Source organism: Macrosteles quadrilineatus, unplaced genomic scaffold, assembly GCF_028750875.1.
Source record: "Macrosteles quadrilineatus isolate MER2022 unplaced genomic scaffold, UCM_ALF_1.0 Scaffold_8__2_contigs__length_117827958, whole genome shotgun sequence".
Classification (NCBI taxonomy): Eukaryota; Metazoa; Arthropoda; class Insecta; order Hemiptera; family Cicadellidae; genus Macrosteles; species Macrosteles quadrilineatus.
Genome location: NW_026542601.1, coordinates 63041722 through 63060766, shown reverse-complemented (window position 1 = coordinate 63060766; position 19045 = coordinate 63041722). Strand labels below are relative to the sequence as shown.

General features: G+C 35.4%; 1 protein-coding gene across 2 annotated transcripts in view; it reads right to left on the bottom strand.

The window, feature by feature from the left end:
- Positions 1-3311: 3311 nt before the first annotated feature.
- The window catches only part of LOC129001294 (glutaminyl-peptide cyclotransferase-like), a 35175-nt gene continuing 19441 nt past the window's right edge, over positions 3312-19045 (bottom strand). The window contains exons 5-6 of one of the 2 annotated variants that reach the window (XM_054428544.1): positions 5089-5299; positions 3312-4011 (exon numbers count right to left, since the gene is read on the bottom strand). In XM_054428544.1, the coding sequence (XP_054284519.1) occupies positions 3836-4011; positions 5089-5299 (387 nt within the window). In that variant the 3' untranslated portion in view covers positions 3312-3835. Of the gene's footprint in view, positions 4012-5088; positions 5300-9617; positions 12876-18586; positions 18801-19045 lie in introns of those variants that run through there. The other variant, XM_054428543.1, reaches the window with a different exon arrangement.

Sequence of the window (19045 nt, the reverse complement as noted above, 5' to 3'; positions counted from 1 at the left end):
AAAAAGATTTTATTGGTTTTTTTTCCAATTTTTTGAGTTTTTTTATTTTTTCAAGAAAGACCAAATATACCAAAAGCTCAGTGACCTTTTTATTGTATAATGGTCATAAAAGTAAATTAGTTTATTTCAAAACATAGTTATAAAAATAATATTAACTATTTTTAATATTCATTTAAACGTCTGTTATGGTCGTGACAGGATTTTGTGTTTTTCCACTAAAGATGCTCTTTAAAAAAAAAAATACCAAAGATATTGCGTTACCATGGACATTTTATGAAACTTCAAATGTTAATGAAATAAAAATAATAATAAAAGTTTTGAAAAAAGGGGAAAAAATGTGCAAAGTGCTTTTCCTGAAAACGTACGTTTTTAAATTTTCACTCAACTACGTTATTATGATTTCCAATGGATTACCACTACCAAGTACGATTCGATTACCAAGTACCAATGTATCACCCAAATAGCCAATCAGAATTACCATTAACTAGTAAATGATTATTGTTGTAGTGTGTTGTAGTGGTTTTTGTTTATGTTATTTTCACCTTTATTTTTACAAAAAAGAACTGAAGAAAACCTCTAGTCTGTAAGTTAGGGTCTCTGGCGACTCCTGAGTTGTTATTCCAATGATTAGTTATTAAGACTGGTAGTTTGCAGTGATTAATTTTCTTATTATTTGTATTTCCAAAGTGTTACAACTTGTACTCTTGTCCTGATTCTCAATCAAACAGATATATTTGAAGTTTATAATGAACTTCAATGTATGTTTCATGCATGTTTGTAATGTGGCTATTTTTATAATGTACCTTACTATTTTATATAGTTTTATAACAATGTAAATAAGTGATACGTGTATTCATAGTTATTTATAGTAGCCTAAAAGTGAAATACATAGCCGAATTAATGCTGATGATAGTATTGGAATAACATCAGATAAAATATTGCAAGAGTAAAACCATAGGATTACAGATAAAATTCAATTTTTAGAGTTGAATTACACAAAAGTGTATGAAACATTGTAATGACTGAAAATATTTTCTATAGAATAGGATAAAGTTATAAACTTATACGTCGTTGATTATTAAACTAAGCCCTATTTATATTTCAATTGATATATATTATTTAGAACAACAAATACATCACTTTCATAGAAATTAGAAATTAAGCAATTATGTCAATTATAATCCTCAAACTAACCCAAAAACAACATAACATGAACTAATGAGTCAAATGTTTAAGTTTATATTACTTTTTAACACGTTCACTGCGGATGACGAGTAATCTCATCACTGCTAGCTCTTTCCAGTGGCGCGCGACGAGTATACTCGTCAAAGCGCCGTTCACAAACTATTGCTCCAATGCGAGGTTAGCCACTGCCGTTGTTTCGCTTGCCGCTTATTGTGCCACTTTTATACTTCAATCTGGTATAGTTGGTTTTCTGATCCGACTATTTTATTGGTGGTAGGGACGGTTAAAAATGTATTGTAGCGTGGGAGGCTTGGATCTAATGACATACAATAGAATAATGTTAATGAATGTACTGCAGCATTGTGGAAGGAACCTAACCTTAAAATTGTGCTTTATTGCTTTTTTGCGGTATATTTTGATGGTGTATCCAGATAATTCACCCCTGCTTTTCCCTGTCAATCAATCAATCAAATATTCTTTATTCACAAAGTTTAGTCAATATGTCTACATTTTACAATACTGAAAGCGGGCTAGCAGTATTGTTTAGTGATGCTAGGTTTTACAAGAACCTAACATCTTGTAAAACTACGTCCAAAACGACTGGGAAGCAGCATATGCCTCTCATTTGGATGAAACTAAATTTAAACGTTTTTGCGCACTCATCCACACAGTGCATCAGATTTTTGTGCCACCGGCAGTGGTCGGCCGTAGGTGATCGAGAAAGATGATGACAGGTTATCGATTTTGATTGGACTCATTAATTAGACAAATGACTGTCAATCGCCTATTGGGTCTGATGATGATAGGGGAGTCCAATCAAAATCGACCACCACATACTACCTCTATCTTTTTTTTTTTAAAGTGGTCGGCGGCCTCTTTTAACCTTGCATTTGCCCGTCCCCATAGACTATGGGCACGTGCATGGAACGCATACCCATCAAAGCAATGGGGCGAGCCGGTACAGGTCAAGGGTGAACTGTGCTGATAAAATGTTTGCGGCAGTCACCGTGATCCGAACCCACAACATTGCTACCTTGGGCCCGAAGTCTGTAACACTTCCGAATGAGCCACCGACTAACCTAATATATATTTCCTGTATTACGAGTTAACTGTATAAGTGTAATTAATGTTTCAAATTTTATTAGACATATTTTTTTTACTTAAACATTATATAATTACTGCCTAGATTGAGATGTCTCAGTTGGAGTAAGTTATTAACAAATATATTTTAATCATAATTTTAGTGAACAGAATACTTCTATAATGATTCAAATGCACTCACTGTATTAATGATTGCTGAAAACAGTTTTCAATGATTCTTGATGTCTTGTTTGCCCCAATATTTTATCTACTTGCTAAATTAATATTGATGACAGATTTATACCTAATTCCAGTTAGTTTTAAACTAAAAAAAGTTAATAATATATAGTCTTTTATTTATAAAAGAGATTGAAATGATAATACCTAATGATGTCATATTAAGGAGACTCCAGTCTGGTTTACTTTTTATACAGTAGAGTCCCGTAAACTCGGCGTAATGTGGACTGAAAGGGCGCCGAGTTTGTGAAATGCCGGGTTATCGGGAACTAGGCCTAACAATACACTTTTGAAGCTTTTCAACCGCCTTTTTTATTTATATTTATATTAAAAGTCAGTATTAAGTCATCAGATATAGTGAAACAAGTCCTTGGTGCCTTAGGAAAAAAAATGTATACTGTACATACATATTTAACTAAAAAATCACAAATTTTCTGAGCCAGGTGATGACCGAGTTATCCAGACTGCCGGGTTATCGAGTGCCGAGTTTGCGGGACTCTACTGTAGTGGTAAATAGAAATACAAACTGTGATAAAGGGATGAACCATGTAGCTTAGTGTGTGAATGTGTAAGCTAATATCTATAAATGTGGACGAAGCTTTTGTAACGCCTTATAGCGTGCCTAATGCCTGGGGCCATTCATGTGTTACCATTACTAATAAACTATTTATTTTTTTAACTGTCTTTATTTTAACCTTATTCCTTGTTAAAATTATTGTCAAAATACTAGGGAATATTTTGTGTCGACTTGTGTTTGATGATGGAGGTATCTGGGAATAGTAGAAATCAGACACCTATTACCTGAACAATGTAAAATTTATTGATGAAAACTATGTAGGCCTAATGTAAATTTTAACAATACAAAACATCAGAATAAAAAACATTGTTATGTTTTCATCAGTTCTAGGACCTGTACTGAAGTAGAAATCATAACAGAAAATAAAACAGAAGGCATTCAGAAATGAAAAAGGTTTGACTCAAATAGTTCATACTTGTAAAATTTTTTGACACCTTATCAAACTATAAACAAGCTAGATGTCAATGAGGGAGTTTTACTAATTTTTCAAATTGTCAGGGAATTTTCCTCGTAATAACCTTCTGGTTCGTATTGAATTGTTGTACTAAATGGTACGCTTTAGAAAGACACTTTACTTTAATATTTTTTAAATAAGTATTCAGAATGTGAAAAGTATGCAAGTCAAGCCAAGCCAACAGATTTCAAAAGTATGTTGTTGTTTAGGTTTTAAGAGAATTGAATGCCAAATAGGAGATAAAAATTCAATTAGTTACCTAATTCAGTCCCTGATCAGTGGAATCCACAAACAAAACTTGTTCATAACTCCTCAATGATCGGATAGTTTGTCGTCCCTTCTAGATACTCCAGAGTGAATACATACAAGATTTTGATGAGATTTTGGATCACGTCAAAGTCTAAATTTTCATAGTTGTCTGAAAGTTCATGCCAAACTTCAGGGAACGGAGTGGGTATGACATGGACCACTGAAACACCTGGAAAAGCGATACATTATAAATGCAGATTATCACAACTACAAGGCTTTATTCAAAGAATTTTAGTGTAAATTTTTGTAAACAGGGTAGCACGATTTACAAAAACAAACTTTATTAATTTCTTTACAGTTGAAATGATTACTGAGGTTAAATATGTTGTTTGCCATTCAGAAAATGTAAAAAATAGTACATGTTGAATGCTAGCTAAGTAGTATCATTATACTATTTAAATCCTATCCTACTAATATTATAAGTGAGAAAGTTTGGATGGATGGATGTTTGTGACAAGTAAACGTGAAAAATATTGGTTGGATTGGGCTGAAATTTGGTGTGACAAATGCAAAAGCTCACGTTCCCAATTACATAGACGCATTCTTATCTCAAAAATCCTTTTGGGTTCCGCCCCAGTGGCTCTGGAGTTTCCCATGTTAACCTTATCAACTACACAAGTTGGTTCTATGATATTAAATAGCATTAAAAAGTTAAGGTTTACCAGCAGGGTGCAGCACTATTATTTTTTTATTTATGACAACATCTAATTTGAACCAACTAGCAAAAAAAACCTGTGAAAAATTATAATTTCACATTTTTTTACTATAGCATACCGTAAATTAAAAGAACCAAATTTTCTTAAACCGTGTCCTCTCATCATTTTTTATTGGAAAATGAATGTTCCTAAAACATTATGTAGCCCTATTGATAGTTAGGAGCATAACTGTTCCATTTTCAAACATTATCGTTGCACAGAGACGTCGTCAACCCAATATTTCAAATAACATAGAACTGCAAGGGAATTTTACTGCAATTATTAATGAAATTATGAAATGAAATCTTTATGTGTCCCTCAGTGTAATTGAATGCATGTATAATAAAATGTATTTGTGGTAATGAGATTTTAGAATGGAGCAGTAGCTTTGCACTAGCCACGTGAAATAATTATTGGAAAGATCACTAAGTATATATGAAACATAGGCCTATTGCAGTGATTGCATCAATTCTAGAAGACAAAATTGAACAGCAAATTGGTATCCTTGATGGAAAAATTACCAAGCTCGACACAATATAAACATGAAATACCTCTCTCCAAGAATGGAACGTGGTCGTCGCCGACTCCCAAGTTCAGTTGAAAGTCAAAGAAGTAAGACCTAGGGTGATTGACAAGCAGCTTCTGATTGTGCAGTCTCTGTTCTGCCGACATGATCTGCTGATACCACTCATGAGTGTCAGCAAAACTGCTGATGAAGGTGGGGCTCTTGTACCCAAGCAGGTCTAGAAGTACCAGTAGGTCCTGAAATGTCAAATACGAGTTGTAATCTCCAACTTCTGTTACGGTTCTAGATGAGTTTGGTGAAGGGTATTTTAAAGAAAAATACTCTAAAGGCTCAATAACATACATTATAAGCAACTAGCTCTCACATAAATCTCGTACAATAGCCAAGTGTATCGCCGCACCTCCCTGATAGCTGCTGTTAAAAATCTGATGCACGCCACCCACAGCACAGTGAACAAAAAAGATTGTAAAATTATCCAATTGTACTCTCAGTTACTTGAGAACAAGTGAAAAGAAGGATGGTTATTAATGACATCAGAGGTGGGGGTTATTAGTTTGTGGGGACTTTGGTTAGTTATATGGCACTTGCTAACAAGCCTGCTTTTTTACTAATAAGCTAGCAAGCTGGGGCTGGCAATGTGTAATTGACATTTCACAGAATTTAATCTTTCCTAGAAATAACGTTTTTTCTAGTTCTAAAGTCTTGGAAACATGTCTATATTAGACATTATGTTTCAAAGAATTGGTTTGCAAAATTTTCTTATTAAAAGCCCATGATTGATGATTTTTAAAATATCTTGAGAACTCGAAGCATCAACAACTATAACTAACAGAAGAATATTGATGATTCCATAAATAATTAAATTACCATTAGCAAACAAAAAACTATAGACAATTGTCTTTTTTCTTCTAACATAATTGTGGTTTACTTATACATACGGTATTTATTGATGTGAAAATAAATTTGCTTTAGGAGCTCCATGATAAAAATTGTCAAGTAGTTATAGTTAGTTTTGATTAATTGAGATATGCAACTTTTTTTAATTATTGATTCATGTCAAACGTGCAACAATGAGTAGTAAACTATGATGGAGCTAATAAGGTTGAGCATGTCTGCGTTATAAAGCAGGTAATTTTCATAACTGTAGTTAGTTGTTCATATCCCGTTAAGAACCTTACCTTGATCTTGGTTCTAAGAACTGCCATGATGATAAATAACATTACAAAAATAAAATACCTTTCACTATTTTACTCTTCCGTAAGATAACAATATTAATCTTACTGTGCTGGACACACTTTCACATTCCGGATTGTATAACAGTTTAGAGGGATGTATTAAAGGACCTTATAGATTAAATTTTTTTTATTTGTTTAATTATTTCCACAAAAAAGCATATATCTAAAGCTCTTGATTGTCTTTATAAATACATGTAGATATTTAGCAAAACATTTAAGTTTCTTACAATTCCAAAAAACATCATTGGGTATCAAAGAGGTATCAGTTATTAGAATTAAACATAATGTATACAATTCAAAAACATTATCCAAAACTTAACAAGAAAATTACAAATACAATTTTTGTTCATGAATATGTTATTTTGGTTACATGTCATGAATGCTAAGAACTATATGTCAAAAATAAATTCCAATCCTAGTACGTAACATATTTTGTATAAAATGTTGAGCCAAGCTAACATTAACAGTACCTGATTTTAGATGTTGATAAGACTAAGAAATGATCACTATCTTTTTGGGGGAGATGCTGAAGAAGTAAATATACAGGGTATGGACGGATCAGAGGAACAAACCAACCAAAGAAGAGTCTCTAGAATGACTGAGAAGATTAAAATGTCATATTACAGAAATATTTTGTAAAATAGTGGATTTAAGTTTTGTAACATAGTTCAATAGTGACATTTTTATGATGGTTAAGTGTTCCAAAAAGTAGTTAAACATAACCATTACACAAGAACTAAAAAAATAAATGCCTTATAATGTGTTAAAAAGTAAATTCTTAAACAAGAAATCTAAAAGTATCCATACATCAATAGTAGGTCTACACCAAGAACCAAATACATACTCCTATATTTAATTGACTTTTGGGTACTATAATAGACATTCGAACTAAATGGACATAAAGATTGAATGTGTAGTTCTGTCATTAGTCAGTTTCATATTGTGATCTAATAGTGAAATAGTGATGATTTAATTTTAATGTGTTAAAAAGTAGTTTAAACCAACGTTCATTGATAACTAAATAGAAACTGAAACCATCTACTACTCATTCAGAATTAAATTTGGAACAAAACTAATAGATATAGTAATAGACTAACCAACACAAGCAGACTTCTTATCCCATTGTACATTTTGAAGCTTGCTTTTGTGTCAATTTCATGTCTGGTGACACTGATCAGTGATCGCTAGTGTCGACGATACTTTGTTTATATTATTTTAGGGTTAATTTCATGATTTGTGCTTTACTGTTCACCTATATGGTTATACAACTAGGAGACAAGTCATTGTTTATGTTTAAGTCGTTTCATTTGGTTAAACGAGGTTTTCAATAACTGAAATAACAAGAAACAAAATGTTAACTCATAACTCATAACAAAACACAACCTACACAGTGATAGTTCATGAACAAAGTAAAAGCATTCAGCAAGTATTCTTCCTAAGTAAATTTTGGTGAAGTGGCAAGAAAAATATATTCTGAATCACTGAATGTATTACGGGGCACCAAAAAAACCTTCAAATTTCTTAACTCTATATGAAGAAACCCATACATTAAGGTCTCTAACCAAAATAGTTATGATCAGTTCAAAAAATTAAAAAAAGTTTAATTCGATAGCAAAAATTCATAGCAAATAAAAATAGTAGGAAGGTTACAACTAAATCCAACAGGACTGAAATTAAGAACTAATTACAATTTTTATTTAGTAAAGTTTGATTTGGTAGTTCTAGTTACAGACATTAAAATTGATTTTTACTGAAGCAATTATTTAGTCACGTAGTTTCCAGAATATTAATGACACTAAAAACTGAAAACATAGGGGCATGGAGAATTGGGTTCAGTACTCCCAGTTTTAAAGCAATAGAATTAGTTGAATGCTGCTTTTATTTTACCTTGGTAAAACCTTCTAGTGTGCTCACTGAAAATTCATAACAATCAACTAAAAGTGAAAAATATTAATAAAAGTCTTAAAAGAGGTAACAAAATCACAGCACAATTTGTTTTATTGCGGTCCAATAAAAGCTTAAATTCAACTGCAAGCAAGTCTTGTTAATTTGACATTTGTTTGACTAGTTTGTTGAGATTTTTAACATGTTTAGATTCCAGATTTAAATTTAAAGATACTGATAAACTTATTATTTTTTAGTAAGACACATATGTACATATTAAATAAGCGGTATCAGCAATTTTACACATACTTTCTCCCATAAGCTTGTCAAGACCCTTTATCATGGGTAAGTGGTTGTGGTAACAATGATGATGGGAAAAATCACAAAAGTTGCAATAGCTTATGAACATCCACACACACACACACACACAGACATCACTTTGAAAACAAATAAAAAAAGGCAAAAATTTTATGCAGCGCACTATTCAGCGTCTGAGAGTGGTGGGGCTAGGCTTGTTGGAAAGCCTACACTATGCCATTATTTGTGGCCATAGAGCATTGGGCACCTGAGCAATGTGAGTTTGTTGTTGAGTTGAATTTAAAAAGTAATGATTCAGTCATTGCAACTCAGCGGAGGTTCCATGCATTCCTTTAACAGGGTGTCTACCAGATTTCTCAAATGGATTTCCCGACTTTTCATTACCATTTTTATATAAATCCCGACCAAAAACTCGGTCCATTCTCCATGTTACTACACCTTTTTCCGTCTCGTGGTCACGGTACCTTCGTCAACATATGTTATCACTCGCGTCGCAGCGAAATCACTGACGATCGAAACGAATCACATGCTGAGAAAATCCCGTATTAAATGTAGGGGTGTGTGAAGCAGCAAAACATTTCAATTCAAAGCAACGATTCGATTTCAAAAAATGTTGATGTAACTCGATTCGAAGCCAAAGGAATTTTTCTATTCATACTTGTCAGTGGAGTGAAATATCTGTTTTCAATCATACATTAGAAGAACCAGTATTTCTAGAAATATCAGTGAGCTTCTTGCCTATTTCAAAATTTTTACTTGCAGCATCATGTTGTTAAGCATGTTACCTATTTTATTTTATTGATTTTATAAATAAAAATATGTTTTGGTGTAAACAAATGAAAACCTTTGTAAGATTTAAATACTGAATCTTTCAATTGGTTTACATTGATAAAATAAGAGGATAGGATCAGAACTACAAGGTATACATAACTTCTTGTATGGCGAAGCAATGTCTCAGTGTATGCCATGTACTTGGATGGCAATAGCCTGTATGGCGAAGCAATGTCTCAGTGTATGCCATGTACTTGGATGGCAATAGCCTGTATGGTGAAGCAATGTCTCAGTGTATGCCATGTACTTGGATGGCAATAACCTGTATGGTGAAGCAATGTCTCAGTGTATGCCATGTACTTGGATGGCAATAGCCTGTATGGTGAAGCAATGTCTCAGTGTATGCCATGTACTTGGATGGCAATAACCTGTATGGTGAAGCAATGTCTCAGTGTATGCCATGTACTTGGATGGCAATAACCTGTATGGCTAAGCAATGTCTCAGTGTATGCCATGTACTTGGATGGCAATAGCCTGTATGGCAAAGCAATGTCTCAGTGTATGTCATGTACTTGGATGGCAATAGCCTGTATGGTGAAGCAATGTATCAGTGTATGCCATGTACTTGGATGGCAATAACCTGTATGGCGAAGCAATGTCTCAGTGTATGCCATGTACTTGGATGGCAATAACCTGTATGGCTAAGCAATGTCTCAGTGTATGCCATGTACTTGGATGGCAATAACATGTATGGCGAAGCAATGTCTCAGTGTATGCCATGTACTTGGATAGCAATAACTTGTATGGCAATAACCTGTATGGCGAAGCAATGTCTCAGTGTGAGTGTATGTCATGTACTTGGATGGCAATAACCTGTATGGCTAAGCAATGTCACAGTGTATGCCATGTACTTGGATGGCAATAACCTGTATGGCTAAGCAATGTTTTAGTATGAGTGTATGCCATGTACTTGGATGGCAATAACCTGTATGGCTAAGCAATGTCTTAGTGAATAACTTATATAATTAACGTCAATAAGTTATATGGATACTGATAGTCAAAGTAACAGTATCAATGTAACAGTCAACATACAGTCAACTATGTATATGGATACTGATTAAAAAACGTATTTGGATACTTATTCAATAACGTATGGATACTGATTCAATAACGTATCGGATACTGATTCAAAAACGTATTTGGATACTGATTCAATAACGTATATAGATACTGACTCAAAAGTGTATGGATACTGATTCAAAAACGTAATTATGGATACTGATTCAATACCGTATATAGACACTGACTCCATAACGTATGGATGCTGATTCAAAAACGTTTTTGGATACTGATTCAATAACGTATGGATACTGATTCAAAAACGTATTTGGATACTGATTCAATAACGTATATAGATACTGATTCAATAAGGTATGGATACCAATTCTAAAAACGTATATGGCTAAGCAATGTCTCAGTGTATGCCATGTACTTGGATGGTAATAACTTGTATGGCGAAGCAATGTCTCGGTGAATAACTTATATAATTAATGTCAATTATTTGAATAATGTCAATAAGTTATATGGATACTGATAGTCAAAGTAACAGTATCGATGTAACAGTCAACTACGTATATAGATACTGATTCAATAACGTATGGATACTGATTTAAAACATATATGGATGCGGATTCAATACCGTATGTAGATACTGATTCAATATCGTATGGATACGGATTCAATAACGTACGGATACTGATTCAAAAACATATATGGATACTGATTCAATAGCGTATATAGATACTGATTCCATAACGTATAAATGCGGATTCAAAAACGTTTTTGGATACGGATTCAATAACGTATATGGATACTCATTCAATAACGTATATGGATACTGAATGCCCATGATTCAAATCGTTATTTTGATCATCACTGAATCGAATTGGAATTCCGATGCATTTTCGATTCATCCCACACCCCTCAAATGTAATCTCGTCCCAATGATCAGGAAAATAAGATCCAGAACATTTTTTTAAAGTTTTGCAACCTGTTCATCCCTAACTTTGAAAGGTTAGATTATTCCCGACTTTCGGCCGAAATTCATGACTTTTTCACGACTTTTCCCGACCTTTCAAAGTCCCCGACTTTTTCCCGAATATCCCGGAATTCCCGACTGGTAGACGCCCTGTTTAATTTTTAATTAGGGCGACGTGGATTCCGTCAAGTAGCACACTCATGTAGTGTGTTACCAACTTCATAACAACGGCTTCTGTGTTCAAAACGAAGCTGATAAGCCATCCAAAGCAGATCGGATGCCAGACAACTAACATGCAATAGAGTTTGTGCTGCTGTGGAACACAATCCTCGTGGGCCCTCCCGAAAACAAGCATCTGCTTTGAACATGTCTGACCGCTCGATTACGCTAATTTTGAGGTTCGATCTTAACTCTTATCCATACGGATTAATTAGTATTATTCTGTTTAATTTTGTTGATTATCCATACACATATTTGCGACAGAACCTCTCCATGTCGACCTAAATTAAAGAATGCATGGAAATGCTGTTGAGTTGCAATGACTGAATCATTACTTTTTTTTAAAGACTCGAAAACAAATTCACGCTGCTCAAGTGACAACAACCCTGGTCTATGACTACAGATAATGGCATCGTGTAGGCTTTCAAACGAACCTACTTCAACCACCCTCAGACTACCTGTCGCTGAACAGTGTGCTGCAGAAAATAGATCGGTTTTTATGCTGCACCATGTACATGCTAATAAGCTAACAGAAATAAATTAAATTAAGTATCGTCATCGTCAGCATATATAGCAAATCTATTTTTACCTACCAAAATGTAACACCCTCATAATGTATGATTAAATTACAAAACTAATCCATTTGATTAAATATAAAAATATTCTATACCCTTACAACCATTGTCTAGCCTATACTTACACTAATAATACTTAAGCTGCCAAAATATCAAGATGGATTAACAGTAATTAAAATGTAAAAATGCTAATGTTGTTTTAAAATTTTGTTTATACAATATTTTTTGTTGGAATGTCATTACGGAGGAACTAAGTTTCACCAACAAAAGCCCTTAACTTTCAACTTTAGAAATGTTGGACGGTTAAATTTCCGTTCCTGAACAAGCTTTTGACTGTTAGAGACCAGAAACTTGATAAACTGTGTAACAGCGTCATTCATAAAACCGTACTGTTTTGGATCCCTGTCAATGCTTTAGTTTGAGTTTTATAAACCCCAACATAAACTCTAATGTAAAATGTTGATATTTAAATGAAAATGTGACAAGTTAAGTTATGTTACATAATTTTCATTGGCTATAGATCAGTACAGTAGGTTTGCCGAGTCTCCTATTTTAAAACAGTTTGGACGTTATAAGTCATATGTAGAAACATCTACATTTCTAGGCCTTTTTGTTTTAGTTCTGGCACCCCCTCTTAAGTAGCCTAAAGTAAAGACCCTGAGTATTTTGTTTAAGTTGTCGATAGTTGGCATGTCTAGTGCATTGTAGTTGTCGGAAAGCTCGTGCCAAACTGTCGGAAATGGAGTAGGAATGATGTGTAGACATGGAACGCCTGGAAAAAATTACCAATTATAAACAATATTACAGAATGGTACCTAAAGTTTTTAAATGTACGAGAGTTAACAATGCCCAAATCAACAATTTACTAACAAATTACTAACAAACAATAATAACTATATTACCAATCAGAACTAACCAGCTACCAAACGTTTTATCAGCCACTAGTATGGGTAATTAATTAACATGGAAATAGAAGTGTGTGTAATCTATGTGTGATTGTGGTCACTTTACACAGGTTGAGAACAAAGGCAAGTTGTAACAATGCTCATAGTTCATATTTTTATTTTTGTCATTAAAGGTTGCATAACTAGTTAAAAAAATATCATAGTTTTTCATTTGATTCTCTATCTGCAAGAAGTTCATACTGCATTCAGTTTCTTCTAGTTTGTGATCAACTATACAGTATTTGGAATTAAGCAACTACTGTATCCCAACAACATTCTGATTCTTTAATGTATGAATATTTTCACTTAAATCATGAGCTGTTTATATCCGACTCACAAACTCAAATGTCTCCTTAAAACTATCATATTTATTCCCTATTTAAATATAATTAGTATAACGAGTACTTAGGTTTGCTGCAACAGGGAGGATAAAAATTGTTTTTTGTTGTAAAATGGTAATACTGTAGTTTAGTAAGAAATGAACGTATTTTCAAAATTTGATCAAAATATCCTATACTCTAATACGAGCAATGTTTGCTTGTATGTATGTATGTATGCTTGCTTGCTTGCAAAAAAGATCTCGAATACGGCTCCGACGATTTTCTTCAAATGTTGTAAATAGTTTATTTCTGGCCTAAAAACGAGTTTACTGCAGTTAGAACTGCCAACAAAAATCTAATTACGTAGAAAAATGAAACTGAAAATCACATTTTTTTAACATTAGTCTTATGGGTTGCTAGGTAACCATGTTGGCTGAATTAAATAACAAGGAAAAAGTAAACAAAAGACTTGAAGTTGTGGCATGTGTTCGTAATAAGCCAACTACCCACAATATACTAGCAAATTATAAATACAGTACAAAAGGAAAATAATCCCTTGTTAATATTTAGCAAAGATTATACTGAAGATTACTCGATATTATTGTAGTCAAGGGTAGCAGTGCGAAGTCTGGGATCTGTTTATGACGATTAGATTATGGTATCTGCAATCCTAAATTGCTATGGGAAGGGAAGGAAACAGGTCCGCGACGTAGGGAGTGGTGAAGAAAGTAGTAAAGGCAATCATAAAATGCTATGGGAATAGAGGGAAACAGGTCCGTGACGTAGGAAGTGATAAGGAAGTAATAAAGGCGAGCGGTCCGGAGTGTGGGGACTGTTTATGACGATAAGATTAGGGTATGGGCAATCCTAAAATGCTATTAGAAGGGAGGGAAACAGGTCCGCGACGTAGGAAGTGGTGAAGGAAGTAGTCAAGGCGAGTAGTCCGGAGTGTGGGAACTGATTATGACGATTAGATTAAGGTATCTGCAATCCTAAAATGGTATTAGAAGGGAGGGAAACAGGTCCGCGACGTAGGAAGTGGTGAAGGAAGTAGTCAAGGCGAGTAGTCCGGAGTGTGGGAACTGTTTATGACAATTAGATAAGGGTATGGGCAATCCTAAAATGCTATGGGAAGGGAGGGAAACAGGTCCGCGACGTAGGAAGTGGTGAAGGAAGTAGACAAGGCGAGCTGTCCGGAGTGTGGGAACTGTTTATGACGATTAGATTAAGGTATCTGCAATCCTAAAATGCTATGGGAAGGAAGGAAAACAGGTCCGCGACGTAGGAAGTGGTGAAGGAAGTAGTCAAGGCGAGCTGTCCGTAATGTGGGAACTTTTTATGACGATTAGATAAGGGTAAGGGAAAACCTAAAATGCTATGGGAAGAGAGGGAAACAGGTCCGTGACGTAGGAAGTGGTGAAGGAAGTAGTCAATGTGAGCTGTCCGGAGTGTGGGAACTGTTTATGACAATTAGATTAAGATATTTGCAATCCTAAAATGCTATGGGAAGGGAGGGAAACAGGTCCGCGACGTAGGAAGTGGTAAAGGAAGTAGTCAAGGCGAGTAGTCCGGAGTGTGGGAACTGATTATGACGATTAGATTATGGTATCTGCAATCATATAATGGGAAGGGAGGGAAACAGGTTTGCGACGTAGGAAGTGGTGAAGGAAGTAGTCAAGGCGAGCTGTCCGGAGTGTGGGAACTGTTTATGACAATTAGATAAGGGTATGGGCAATCCTAAAATGCTATGGGAAGGGAGGGAAACAGGTCCGCGACGTAGGAAGTGGTGAAGGAAGTAGTCAAGGCGAGCTGTCCGGAGTGTGGGAACTGTTTATGACGATTAGATTAAGGTATCTGCAATCCTAAAATGCTATGGGAAGGAAGGAAAACAGGTCCGCGACGTAGGAAGTGGTGAAGGAAGTAGTCAAGGCGAGCTGTCCGTAATGTGGGAACTTTTTATGACGATTAGATAAGGGTAAGGGAAAACCTAAAATGCTATGGGAAGAGAGGGAAACAGGTCCGTGACGTAGGAAGTGGTGAAGGAAGTAGTCAAGGCGAGCTGTCCGGAGTGTGGGAACTGTTTGTGACGATTAGATAAGGGTATGGGCAATCCTAAAATGCTATGGGAAGGGAGGGAAACAGGTCCGTGACTTTGGAAGTGGTGAAGGAAGTAGTCAAGGCGAGCTATCTGGAGCGTGGGAACTGTTTTTGATGATCAGATTAAGGTATTTGCAATCCTAAAATGCTATGGAAAGGGAGGAAAACTGGTCCGCGACATAGGAAGTGGTGATGGAAGTAGTCAAGGCGAGTGGTCCGGAGTGTGGGAACTGTTTATGACGATTAGATTAAGGTGTCTGCAATTCTGAAATGCTATGGGAAGGGAGGAAAACAGGTCCGCTATGTTGGAAGTGGTGAAGGAAGTAGTCAATGCGAGCTGTCCAGAGTGTGGGAACTGTTTATGACGATTAGATTAAGGTATTTGCAATCCTGAAATGCTATGGGAAGGGAGGAAAACAGGTCCGCGACGTAGGAAGTGGTGAAGAAAGTAGTCAAGGCGAGTTGTCCGGAGTTTGGGAACTGTTTATGACGATTAGATTAAGGTATTTGCAATCCTAAAATGCTATGGGAAAGGAGGGAAACAAGGTCCGCGACTTAGGAAGTGGTGAAGGAAGTAGTCAAGGCGAGTAGTCCGGAGTGTGGGAACTGTTTATGACGATTAGATTATAAGGTATCTGCAATCTTTAAATGCAATGGGAAGGGAGGGAAACAGGTTTGCGACGTAGGAAGTGGTGAAGGAAGTTGTAAAGGCGAGTAGTATGGAGCGTGGGAACTGTTTATGACGATTAGATTAAGGTGTCTGCAATTCTGAAATGCTATGGTAAGGGAGGAAAACAGGTTCGCTACGTTGGAAGTGGTGAAGGAAGTAGTCAATGCGAGCTGTCCAGAGTGTGGGAACTGTTAATAACGATTAGATTAAGGTATCTACAATCCTAAAGTGCTATGGGAATGGAGGGAAACAGGTCCATGACGTAGGAAATGGTGTAGGACGTAGTAAAGGCGAGCCGTGTGGAGGTTGGGAATGGATTTATGTATCTCCAATACTAAGACTGCTTTCAGAGTGAACTAATGATTTTCCCCGAGCAAAGCTCGGTCCCCAGGTACTGTTCATAAACAAGCAAACTATAACAGTTGACTTATTCTCCACAAGAATAACATGGGAATTTTAAATTATAAATTTTTTGGAATTTTCTCTGTAACCATTAGGCGCATAATAACGCATCAATATACTAAATTATTTGTTTTTTTAAGCTCTACAAAATGGTTTGGAAAGAAATTGTAAAATTGTGTATTTTTAGGGTCGAAAACGGGAAAAACCTATTTTTACCCCATAAAACCCCCCAGAAACCCTCCTTCCCATAGTCCGATGATGCTGGTTCGCGAACTTGTTAGAATAAATGTAGATTTACACATTTGTACCAAATTTCATCAAAATCGGATCATTTTTGCTCGAGTTATCGTGCTCAAGGACACACACACACACACATATATATATATATATATGAATTTGAATGCATGGTGTTTTTGGCCTCTAGGGACCTCAAAACGAAAAAGTAAATCGGTCCCGGGTCCAGGTCTTACCATGAGTACTACGGTAATAGCTTATTCCCTATATGGGAAATTCGCTAAAAAAACAACATCTTTCAGGTTGGTTTCCTTCAGACCTGTAACAAGACCTCTTTTGACAAAATACTGTACAACAGGGTTTTTTTTTTTAATCTGTTATTATAGTTTGGATCACATTTTGGCTGGAGTATCAGTTACATTAGGGGGCAAAAATAAATCAGTGATTTTTCCATCCCTACTTTTTTACTCATCCTCATCTGGATGTCCAGGACAATTATTAACAACAAAAGGGCTTTTTGAGGCAATTTCCGTGTTTTCAAAAAATTTTTTACCGATGGAACAAAATTTTATGAAACCATTCCGAATAAAGAGTTTTGTTTTGGTCAATCCATCCCTTTGTCGAATTTGTGTATGAAACCGGCAACTGTGTGTTTTTGAAAGCCCTTGGCTTTTTGGCTTTCCCAACAACCAGCAATTCTAATTTATGCGTGCCACTAGCATTACATCACGGCATAAAAGTTACTCTATCTTTGGCCAACTTGCGACCTGGGGCGCTAGCTTCCTCTCTATGAACAAATTTTTGTTTTGGCAAAAGACGCCAGAACAGACCACTCTCGACAGCATTGTAGATCTGATCTGGGCCTAAGTTCATTTCATCCACGATTTCTTTAAATTTTTCAACAATAGGCTCGGCAGCCTCTAAACCACACGAAAGCCTCTATCCAGTTAAAGTTAGCAATTGAATTCCAAAGCACCGTTTGAATTTATCTAGCCACCCAACACTTGCACAAAAGTTGTTATTTCTCATAATTTTGTTATAAAATAGTTTTGCCTTTTCCATGATAATATTGCCTGAAATAGGCGTGTGTCGGCTCTTTTCTTGCATGAACCTATTATAAAGTGCATCTTCTACTTGCCGAAATTCACCTGCTTTTAATTTCTTTCTTACCTTGGAAGATGATTCACTACTCCTCTTAAAGAATTGTGTTCATTATTTATGTCGTTTATAGTTAAATGCCCGATATTCGATTCCTTAGAGAAATGAGCCAACTTTTCACCCTTTTCCAAACATTTTAAAGCCGACAATGGATAGTTTGTTTGGACTTTGGATGGTTCAAACGTGTAATATTCACACACTTACCACTGTGTCTCTCAAATAACCAATTCACACCCCATTCATCTAGTAAAGTACAGATTGTAATGTTGGTTTCAGTGGTGTAGTGGGGCAAGAACACGTGAGAACGGTGTTCTCACTCTGCCGTTTCCAAAGAACCTGTATGTTGAATAGGCAACCTGTATTTTTTCTACTACGGCAATGGTGAGCATTCTCACAATGTAAAATGTACAACCACACCACTGGTTGGTTTCCCCAACCATCATTTAGCACTCGTAATGTGTGGTTTTGAAGCATATCTGTTAATACTACCTACTGTTATACTACCTTCGGATATTGGGATCTTTCACACTTTTTTTTTAACCAGTGTCCTGTTTCGAGGTGTCCAAAGGAAAGAAAGTCTACTGTGTCAGTATTAATTGAGTAATGTTTATATCTATTCAGGTAGAAAATAAATAGGCTAGTAGGTTTAGGTACATACCTCGCTCAAGGAAGGGCATATGGTCATCATCAATATGAGCATCGAGATGCATTCTGTTGAAGTAAACTTCATTGTTAATCTTCTTCAACAGCCTCATGTCAGTAAGGCTCCTTTCTGCAGCAACCATTTGCAAATACCAACTTTGTGTTTTGCGGAAATAACTGTAGAAAGAAGGCTGAGGAGTCCCCAGCAAATCCAGAAGTACCAACAGATCCTGAAAAAATGTGTAACTGTACTGCATTTATTTTTAATGCGGGAAAAGTGTAGATCAAAGCCCATTTAGAGTTTAAATGAATATATACAGAATAGCACATTTAAAACATGATGTTATTTATGTTAAAAAATGTAATTTACTTCTAAAATAGCCTAGACCTAATATTATACTGTTACTTGATGGAAATGTCAAATGAGTATAACACTGTAAACAAATAAATCCATAGGTATACATACAGTAGACTC